The sequence below is a fragment of the Danio aesculapii genome, chromosome 22, assembly GCF_903798145.1.
Source record: "Danio aesculapii chromosome 22, fDanAes4.1, whole genome shotgun sequence".
Lineage (NCBI taxonomy): Eukaryota > Metazoa > Chordata > Actinopteri > Cypriniformes > Danionidae > Danio > Danio aesculapii.
The window spans coordinates 10,910,419-10,921,563 of NC_079456.1; the positions used below are offsets into that span (position 1 = coordinate 10,910,419).

The following is an 11,145-nucleotide window of genomic DNA, read 5'->3' on the forward strand; positions in this document are numbered from 1 at the left end:
AATTAACTTTTGTTACAGATATGAAATAGTTTGACAAAAAGCAAGACATTTTATGGGCCAATGACATCACCACATTGAAATGATTGACAAAGTTGGTTTTATATTCGCACATTTGTTCAGGGACAATTTGTGACATGCTCTGTGTATTGTTTATCATGGTACTTTGACTATTTGGTCTGAAATCACATGCAAGCATGACTTGAAAACAACTTTAGCACTATTTATTTGACTGTGAACAATGTTGTACTTTAATAGTCATTGGCTGATAATATGATTTTACTATTAAGAATTTGCAAATAACGCTTTTCTGAAATTAAATTAAGGAGAAAGTCAGACTGTGTGAATATAAAACCAACTTTACCTCAATATTGAAATGGTTTAAACTCTACTCTTGTCCACCTATTAAATGAATGTTAAAATAGGCTTTATAATTTTCATTATCTTAGATTTTTTTTATGTTTTATGAATTGTTGCAATTGCAAAAGATTTTCGGCGCAATAGCCTAGTCACTAGTGATTAGTGCACTGACATATGGTGCAGTAGCACTTCAGGGCGTCATATCCCTCTCTCGCTCTCCCCCACTTTGCTTCCTGTCAGAAATACTGTCCCATCAACTTAATAAAGGCCAAAAATAAAAAAGCAATTGCAAAAGATTGGAAGAATTGTGATTCTGGACCACAAAAAAAAAAATCTTATTTTAAGCCAAAAAATCATTAGAATATTAGGTAAAGATCATGTTCCATTTGGATATGTTTAACTTCCCTACTGTAAATATTTCTAAACCCTATTTTAGATTAGTAAAATGTCCATCATTGAGCACTTCATTTAGACAATTTAAATGTGATTTTCTCAGTATTTAGATTTTTTTAACTCCATATTTTCAAATAGTTGTATCTCTAACTAATTTTGTGCTATTTTGACAAGTCACACAACAGTGGAAGCTGATTTACTTGGCGTTCAGGTTTTGTGTCGATCTGAATTAAAAAAAAAACTGACACTTATAACTTCTGGTTTTGTGGATCTGAAGGTAGATTAAAAGCATTTAAAAAACACTTTACAGGTCATTACAACAACAAAAAAAAACTCATTACTAACAGAAACCAAGTAATTATTCTTTTTATAAAGTTTTAATGAGAAAATGTCATGTAAAAGTTCAATGGAAAAAACAGAAAGGCAGCCAGGTGGAATGCAAAAAATTAAAAAATAAAATAAATAAATAAATAAATAGAAAACAGCTTCATACTCTTTCTACTTGTTTTTGCCGTTGTCAGAAAATACAAGGCATGGTTGTGAAGGCACAAACATTTCCTTTAAAGGGCTCAGGTGTTTTCATAGTGTACTCAACTTTCCAGTGACCATGGATGGATGAGTTTATAATCCAGAAAAAAACCTGCTGCTGAACACCGAAGACTAGCCACACAGATGTAGGGGATTGTGTTTTTGCTACTTTCAGTTAAAAAAATGTACTTTCAATCTGAGAGCAGCTTGAAGATTTTTCTTTTGACGTGATGATTGTCTCCTCCATATTCCTCAATGCTTCTCTCTCCTCTCAAACTCCTCCACCAGCTCTAAAATGAAAGCTGAAAAAAGGTTTATTTCCTGTGATTTGTTTAATAATTCCTGTCAAAATCACAGAACTTAGTAATGTAAAACTGTAGAGACACATATGAACAGTTATCAACAGCAGTATGTCACTTCAAATAATTAGATCTTGACAATTAAGATGAATATTTTTTTTGTTTTGTTTTTTAAATACTGTTTGTTTGAACGTTTCAATCTCAGGCTCTAGTTAATGGAAAGTGTCCCATATATTACACAATATTTTAACTAAGTTTATTTCACAGCTCATATTTATTCTATCTAAACCCCTGAATCACATTAAACACTATATGTGAGCCTGGAGCACAAAACCACCCATAAGTGTCAAGTTGCGGAAACTGAGATTCATACGCATCTGAAATTTGAATAAATAAGCTTTCCAGTGATGTATATGTTGTCAGAATTGAACAATATTTGGCCAAGATACAACTACTTAAACTCTGAAAACTGTCTGGACTGACAGTTTTAATTTACTAGAACTTCTATGTTAAGCTGCTTTGAAACAGTCTACATTATAAAAGCACTATAGAAATAAAGATTGAATTAAAAATCTGGAATTATCTGCTACTACTGACATTGCTACCACTGCCATGGAAATCCCACATCTACCACCTGTACAGAATCAACAGTGCAACTGGGTTGTAACGTATGTTGCCAGATTTAGGTAAAAACTGCTTAAAGATTTGAATATTTTGTCAATTGTGTGAGGTTGTGTGAGCTTCATACAAGATCTGGCAACTTGACAAACATGGCACAAAAGATGATTTTTCGTAACTAGTTTGGGCAATACAAATAACAGGACTTTCCTGGCAGAAAGAACAGGAGGATGGCAGAAAGAACAGGAGGATGGCAGGAGATGAGAGTGAAATACAAGAGACTCCTGGGAAAACAGGAGTGTTGGCAGCTACACTACCAGTCAAAAGTTCGGGATTATATTTTAATATAAGCTTATCCTGTAAAATTGTGAAATGTTATTGCACTTTAAAAAACTGTTTAAAAGTGTTTATCATTTAATTTAATCATTTATTCCTGTGATTTTAAAGATGAATTTTCAGCTTCATTATTCCAGTGTTCAGAGTCACATGATCCTTCAGAAATCCCTCTAATATTAATTATTGTTATTACTACTACTACTATTATTAATAGTATTATTATTAATGGTAATAGTAATTAAAACAATAATGATTGGTGTAATAATTTAATTTGAAACTACATACATTAAGTAATAAATATTTAATAAATATTTAACAATTTAACTTTTTTACATTTAATAAATGCTGCCTTGATGAACAGAATCATTTTATTTAAATGATAAAAAAAATCTGACCCCAAACTTTTGACCCGTAGTGTATGTCTTTATTTAATAGTATAATGATTTTTGTCATTAAATAAAAATGGTTTTGACCCACACAATGTATTTGTGGTTTCCAGTGCAACATAAGAATGGTTTTGTGATTCATGATCACATATTTAACCTATATAAGCATCACCATCATTAAAAAAGTACATTTACATTTACATTTAGTCATTTAGCAGACGCTTTTATCCAAAGCGACTTACAAATGAGGACAAGGAAGCAATTTACACAACTATAAGAGCAGCAGTGAACAAGTGCTATAGACAAGTTTCAGGTGTGTAAAGTCTAAGAAGCTAAGCATTAGAATTTTTTTTTTTGCGAGAGAGTACAGTTAGTGGTATAGCCAGAGAGGCGGTTACAGATTAGGAAGGAAAGTGGAGACTAAATAAATAAATAAATAAAGTATCAGAAATAAACACCAACCTCTTTGTTACCTTCATGTTTCATACTCCAGACTCATGTTATTAATGATCTTTCATGAACTACCGCTTTACTTGTAGGCTGACGGGAATATTGCAGCAGTTATTGGTGAACTGCTGTGGAAGGAGCTTCAGTGAAGGTGGAGAACTGTGGAGCTTCACTGCTCTGCTGTGGGAGCAGATCTGTAGACATAAGAAGTAAATCTAAAATGCATGATTTTCTCTTTATTAAGCAGCTTAATCAAGCAAAATCAAACAAGTACTTCATGACTTTTTAGAAAAAACTCAAATTAACAAATAATTTACTTTGATAAAAGTAAAATAACAGAAAGGACCAAGAATGGACATGGTAATGCAAGTTGATCAAGGCTTTGCCTGGGTTAAGTTTCTCAGGTGAACATAACTGAACTAGTCCAGTTTTTAAGGGCGTACTCACACTATGTACAACTGCCTTGAACTGGGGCAAAGCACGCTTGTCCCCCCTCCCTTCTCCCCGACGGCCCGCACTCACTTTACATTCGGGCCAGGGCACGCTTACGTCATCGTTGATGCGCTGGTCAGAAGCGCTCTCTCTCAGCACAGCGGAGATTTCTTCAGTTATATCATTGTTTAAGTCATTTGATATGCAGTGACACGCAGTCAAATATTTCACCGAACAGATCAGCCACTTTTGACGCTCATAAACAATCATAAAGTCCTCGTGCTGCAGGAATTAGGTGGTTTGCTGAAGGTGCGAAGCATTCATGCAGTGAGAGATTTGCATCTTCAATAAACTATGACAGTTTATTGAACAGTTCACAGAACAGCTTTCATTGAACAGTAAGTATGATTAATAAACGCATATGAATCAGTCCCTTAAAAGTCACGTCTAGCTTTCATTTTCGGGCATTGGCGCGTTTTGCACTCACACACAAGCGTACCGCTCCAAAGCCCAAGTGAACTGGGCTCTGGCACACCTCTTCCAACCGGGCCAGGGCTGGCCAAGTGAACCGTGCATGAGCCCGATTTAGAGCATTCACACTTCTCAAACGATCCGGGAAACGGGCCTGGGCACGGTTCGGATAGCATAGTGTGAGTAGACCCAAAATGTCCAACATCTTTATGACCCTATCTATAAATCAGGGTTGTAAAATCAGCATAACTCAAGACCAGGGGTAGGGAACCTAGGGCTCGGGAGCCACATGTGGTTCTTTGACCAAAATATCTGGCGCTCCAGCTGACTCTCTTCAATAATAATTTCAAGGTAAAAAAATTATAACTCCCACTAGAAATTAGTTTGCAATTAAAAATACAATTACAATTCCCTTTATATTGTATTTTCTACATTAAATTGAATAAGAACTCAGTTTAAAATAAAAAGACATTTCAACCAATGCGCATATGTGGCTGAGCTTAAATCGCGACACCAATAAAGGGCAAGCAACTTACATTTTCAAATAAAATTCAAACAATATTCATGAGTGGCAATGGCAAAAAGAAAATAATTTATAAATTGTCCTTTCCTCATTCATTGAGATGCATCATGGTTGTTTATTTTTGAGTTGTGCATGGACATTAATAAAGGTTTTGTTTATAAATAAATAAAGGTTTTATTACATACACACACTCCAAATGGCTCTTTAAAAAATGTATTTGATAAAAAAAAATGAAATGGCTCTTTGCTGAAAAAAGGTTCCCGACCCCTGCTCTAGACCATAACATTTAGATGAAATCTTTTTGACAAGTTTGGGTTATGGTTTTTTTTTTTTTTTTCAGATTTAAGGTATATCAAACATAACCTGTATTGCTTGGCATATTATTAGGTCTTGTTTGGTGAGAAAGCAGCATTACATCTCAAAGTAAAGGGTTTGAACATGAAGCACTTACTGTGATTTCAGGCAGACGTTTTTTGTATGACTGTAGAGAGTTGATAATTGCGTGAACCTCTTCCCACATATATCGCAGTTGTATCTCTTTTCTCCAGTGTGAATCCTCTCATGCATTTTCATATACTCAGCCCGTTTGAATGTCTTGTCACAGTGCGAACACTTAAAAGGTTTCTCTCCGGTGTGAACTGACTGGTGCACTTTCAGTTCAGAGTCTCTAAAGAAAGTCTTTCCACACTCAGAGCAAATATGATCCTTTATACCGCTGTGTCTTTTCTGGTGTACTTTTAAAGTGCCCATCTGTCTAAAACCCTTCCCACATAAAGAGCACACATACGGCCTCTCCTGTGTATGAACTTTGAGGTGATCCTTTAGCGCATCTGCCCTAAGAAAATCTTTACCGCATTGGTCACAGTTAAACGGTCTTTCTCTCGAATGGGTACGCAGATGTACTTTAAAAACACCTGTCTTCACAAAACTCTTCCCACACTGATCACAAGTGTGCAGCTTTACACCAGTGTGGCTTTTCATATGATCGGAAAGATTCCGCTTTCGTGTGTAACTTCTCCCACATTTATCACAAGTAAAGGGTTTCTCTCCGGTGTGGATTCTCATGTGATCACTGAGGATGTGCTTGAGTTTAAATTTCTTCCCGCACTGATCACAGGAGTACGGCCTCTCTCCTGTGTGAATCTTCACATGTTCGATGAGATTTCCTTTATGTTTGAATCTCTTCGCACACTGATCGCATGCATAAGGCCGCTCTCCAGTGTGGACTTTCATGTGATCTGTAAGGTTTCCCTTATATGCAAATCTTTTCCCGCACTGATCACACGTGTGTGGTTTCTCTCCAGTGTGGATTTTTATGTGCTCGGTAAGGTAACCTTTATGAAGGAAATTCTTCCCACACTGATCGCACGTGAACGGCTTTTCTCCAGTGTGTATTTTCAAGTGTTTATTAAGGCGTTCTTTAAGAAGAAAACTCTTCCCGCACTGATCACATGTGTACAGCATCTCTGCAGTGTGGATTTTCATGTGTTCATTAAGGTTTGTTTTTAGTGTGAATATCTTATCGCATTGATCACACGCGTACGGTTTTGTTCCCCGATGAAACTTCATGTGAAAATTGAGACTTTGTTCACATGAGAAACTCTTTCCACACTGAGGGCATGGGAAGTGTACTTCAGGTCTGTTTTGGAAAGAGGGACTCGTGTATTTTTCTCCATGTGTGTCATGACGTTTCTCTACTGCTTCAAGCAGTTCTTCAGTCTCCCTGTTCTCCTCCATCAGGTCTAAAACGAAAGTGAAACCGTTAAAAAAATATAAAAAGTTAGATTTTCCTATGCTGATGTATTATATGATTAACATTTGGCATCACTTCAGTAATTTAAATCATAGATATTTACATTAGATGTCGACTACCCTGTTGTCTATTGGAAGGAATGGGTCAATAGAGCAGCCATTTTAGTACAGAGTAGCACTGCTTTGTAATGAATGTGGGACTAAGGCAGGGGCGTCGCTAGATCCAATTTACTGGGGCACGTGCCCCAGTAAAAATCTCCAGTGCCCCAGTAAATGCATTGAGATATGATTTACTTCATGTGCACATGTATTTATTAAGAGTGGTAATTCTGAAATAAAGATGTTATTCTCTATGTGCAACCATACCAACGCTGGTGAAAGCAATGTGTTTAATCAAAAAGCAAACTGACGCATCTGTGCGTGTGTGCAGAGAACCCGCATGCCTCTCGCACGCGCTGCTCTTCTGTCAGTGCGAGTCCCAGTAGTTAACATGCGTGCCAAATAAGCAGGCTACTTGCTGCTCACGCGCTGCTCATGCGTTGTAGAACTGGCGTAACCGCCTTTTTTGTTTTGCAAGCCAACAAAACTAAAGTTTAAACAATATGATGGTGATCTTACTAAGCATGCCTCTTGATAGATTTTTTTTTTGTATGAAGCAAAAAGGAGGGATGACGAGTCAGAGAGGTAAGACTTAATAAACCTAATTATCTGCCATGTGTCAAGTCTACGACAACAAATAATTCTATAAAACATATTTTTTTTATTTTATTGAATTGTCTATAGAATTTCATTCAAACGAAATTAATATTCATGCAAACGATTTCTTAAATGATCCTAGCATCACTTTAGTTGGGTCTTAACACTGTTTTCCAGTTACATTTAAGATTATTTAGAATAATCATTGTATAATAACAAGAATACTTTTATTTATAATAAATATGTATATAAAAAAATATATAGTGTGTGTGTATATATATATATATATATATATATATATATATATATATATATATATATATATATATATATATATATATATATATTTAGACTTTTTGAAGGGGGGGGGGGGGGGGGTTAAGGGGTTGCGTGCCCCAGTAGAGCTTTATGTCTAGCAACGCCCCTAGACCAAGGTGCAGTGGAGGACTGTGGGTCAGAGATATACACATATATCTATGATCAGTAGTTTTCCCGGTGGTCAGTATGCAAATATTTTTTTTAAATTACGAAAATTACATCAAGCTCCGGTTTCCCCCCTCTGTTCAAAGACATGTGGTACAGATGAATTGGGTAGGCTAAATTGTCCATAGTGTATGTATAATGAGTGTGTATGGGTTTCCCAGTGGGTTGCGGCTGGAAGGGCATCCGCTGCATAAAACATGTGCTGGATAAGTTGTCGGTTAATTCCGCTGTGGCGACCCCAGATTAATAAAGGGATTAAGCCGAAAAGAAAATGAATGAATGAATGAATGAATGAATGTATGAATGAAAAATTACATCAAAATTTTACATCACATCAATGAATAAGTGACCGCACAGGCATTGCTGACAAAGAGCGAATGTTTGTGTTCATGGAAATGTAATATCCTCCCTTCCTGTTAAATTTGATCTAATCCGTGTCCTGAAACACACCCTCTCTCCTTTATTCACTTCTAATGCTAACGGAGGAAGTGTTTGTGAATGAATCTACATGGTGAACGACTCGTTCACTTAGCCGACAAAGTTTCTAGCACCGCAGCATCTTGTTGTCGTATTTCATTTACATTGTTTGCTGATTTTATTCTACAAAACTAGCATAAGCCTAGTAATTAGTGCAAGTTGGTACTTTCTCTTATGGTGAACGAGGTAAGTAACAGTATATCATCAATAACGTTACTTGTTAAGCACAAAAGTTCAAAAACATACAAAATCATAAAGAAACGAAATCTTACCTATGAAATGTTCTGTCTTTGTGCTTTCTTTGTTTGCTCATTACTACACCTGTACGCAGCGCAAAAGTCCAGCATCTTCACATTGAAACACTGTCTTGACTAGTGCGGTTGAATGACATTTGTCCTGGGAGCACTGTACAAATGTGGCGGCACTATTGACACATGCTCAGGGTCCGTATGCGATATCTAGTGTATAAATCTATGACTTTAAATAAGCATTTATTTGGTGTACAGCATACGGTGAGATGAATTATGCAGTGCTTTCTGCAATAATTACTTGAAGAAATAATTTAAGGTCTACAATGGTATAACAAAGTACCTAGTATAAACACCAACCTATTAGTTCTTCAGCATCTTCATGTTTTATTCTGCAGGATTCTGGCCCATCCATGTTGCCGGTGTCCTTTTAACAAACTTTTCTTCACTTTTTATCTGAGGAAAATAATCCAATATTTATTGGTCAAATATTGTGTGAGAAACTTCACTTATGTGTGGTACCAGAAGCAGAACTGACAAAAACACAGCAAAATAGATATTGTCAAACGGATTCCTTCATTAACCTTCATTTAGCAAGCATGTAGCTTCAGTTTATCTATCAACTTTCAAAATGTAGAGTTAACTTTAACATAAATTCACATATTACACGTATTAACATACCTGTGGGTAAGTCTGAATTCAAAGTCAAGGAAATAATGTTCTCCCGAAGTGTGTCATTAAAAAACACCAAGACAATCATATGTAAATACATAATTGGTTAGGTCGAAAGAAATTCAACATTAGTTAACATTACTCACGTCGTTATGTGTTTTGTTAAATGTCCGTTTCAGTCAGCTGAGCTTGAAATGACGAACAGCAACGACAATGAAAACAATATAGAAATAGCTGCGTAAAATGTTGCAACCTTGCTTTCAGAAACTGTGACTTTTATCCATTGTGTAAAACATACAAAGCTCCGTGAACTGTGTACCTCAGCTCGGAACACAACAGTCAGTGCGTGAAGGCGCCGGTGGTGACGTCATCGACGCGAGACGAAAAAAATCAAAACAGCGACACATGTAGTTTTTTCTATTTTGTAAAGCTAACTGTAGTTCACACATAATCTTAGTTGGGTTCGTGTTAGAACAAAGATTTACACCACAAAAAATATATATTATGTCTGACTGGATTTACTTACAGTAATTTTGTACTTCGTGATTATCTTGTCCAGAGTGTTTATGACAGTAATGATAAATATGACCACCAACCTGATTTTTTCACCAAGTAGGACATGTTCCTGGATTACCATCTATGTTGATCCTGGAACAACATTCCAATCATCCATTCGGAAATAGAAGACGTTTACAGTTTATGTTAAGTTTAGGCTTATGCACTTCTACATTATTGTTATCCAACTATTATGAATATATCCCTCTGACTTGGGGAATAATTTACATTTACGGTTGGGTTTACTGGTAGGGAAGGGATATGGATTACCTTTTCGAACAAAATGATGTTCCAGGATCAACAGATGTCATTATTTTAATGTCTGCTTGTGTGACACTTTCATTTGTAAGGTAACCTTGGGTAGAACATCATTAACCTTGTCGCTACAAATCGCTATTACATTATTTAGTCAAATAATACACCGAAATCAATCAGCCAATCAGAATTAAGTGATACGTTTACCATTTATGTTAAGTTTAGGCTTACAAGTAGGTTTATGCACTTCTACATGATTGTTATCCAACTGTTCTCCTCTGATTTTGGGAATAATTTACAGTTATGGTTGGGTTTAGGGGTAGGGAATAGATTACATTGGATGGATTACATTTTCCAACTAAAATGATGTTCCAGGATCAACATAGATATTAATGCAGGATCACATCGTTCTTGGCAAAAATCAAGACCTGCAAGAATGACAACACAATCAGTGGTGTAGTTGGGGCTATACGCACATATACTCAGTATGCCTACTCTTTTTGTCCACTAGCTGTTTAGGTATTACGACTTCTGAGGATCAATAAGCGTATACCCTCAGTATACTCGCTTGTTTTACTCATTATTTTAAAGTCTGCTTGTCTGACACTTTTTAATTTGTAAGGTAAACTTAACATTAAATAAAAACGCATAACATTAAACTTGTGGCTACAAATGACTATTACTTAATTTAGTCAAATAATATACAGAAATCATATCAGTCAACATATTTAATAACTTCATATATATACTGCAACCTTGACAGAGCGTTTACTGATTGATAAGAAATCTGACCATGTTAAAATCTATGACTTAATGGGAAGAAATGTAGGGTAATGCTGTGCTAGTGTGGGGTAAATACATGTTATCGCCAATCGGTGAAGTTTTTTTTCCCTCTCTGCTGTCGCCACTGGCTTGCATGGTTCGGGATCTGTAGAGCTGCGCATCATTGGATTTGCTCTTCAGTGTTTGGACTCTCAGTAGTGATTATTAAACCACACTGAACTGAGCTAAACTGAAGTGAACTCAAACACTACAAACTGAATTACACTGTTCCAATTTACTATGAGCTTTTATGTGAAGCTGCTTTGACACAATCTACATTGTAAAAGCGCTATACAAATAAAGGGGAATTGAATTGAATGTTCTAAAAAATAATCAAAGCACATGGCACAAATTCAACATTAACATTTATTGTTAAACTTCATATATTACAGCTG

The 11,145-nt window shown here is 35.9% G+C and overlaps 1 protein-coding gene across 2 annotated transcripts; it reads right to left on the minus strand.

Moving 5' to 3' along the window:
- Positions 1 to 1,146: 1,146 nt before the first annotated feature.
- LOC130216400 (gastrula zinc finger protein XlCGF57.1-like) lies at positions 1,147 to 9,527 on the minus strand. Of its 2 annotated transcripts, none has more exons than XM_056448292.1 (5): positions 9,265 to 9,527; positions 8,807 to 8,902; positions 5,242 to 6,532; positions 3,380 to 3,558; positions 1,147 to 1,568 (listed from the first exon to the last, which is right to left on the minus strand). In XM_056448292.1, exons 2-4 carry the CDS (start codon positions 8,859 to 8,861, stop codon positions 3,534 to 3,536), a joined length of 1,371 nt encoding a protein of 456 aa, XP_056304267.1. In that variant the 5' UTR covers positions 8,862 to 8,902; positions 9,265 to 9,527; the 3' UTR covers positions 1,147 to 1,568; positions 3,380 to 3,533. The 2 variants fall into 2 exon arrangements, with proteins under 2 accessions (XP_056304267.1, XP_056304268.1); XM_056448293.1 differs by having other exon boundaries at positions 1,147 to 1,580.
- Positions 9,528 to 11,145: the final 1,618 nt, after the last annotated feature.

Coding starts and splice junctions, on each gene's coding strand:
- LOC130216400 (XM_056448292.1), bottom strand. CDS start 8,861: ATGGATGGGCCAGAATCCTGCAGAATAAAACATGAAGATGCTGAAGAA. Junction 6,533..8,806: donor AGATGCTGAAGAACTAATAG/GTTGGTGTTTAT, acceptor CTTTCGTTTTAG/ACCTGATGGAGGAGAACAGG. Junction 3,559..5,241: donor AACGTCTGCCTGAAATCACA/GTAAGTGCTTCA, acceptor TTATGTCTACAG/ATCTGCTCCCACAGCAGAGC.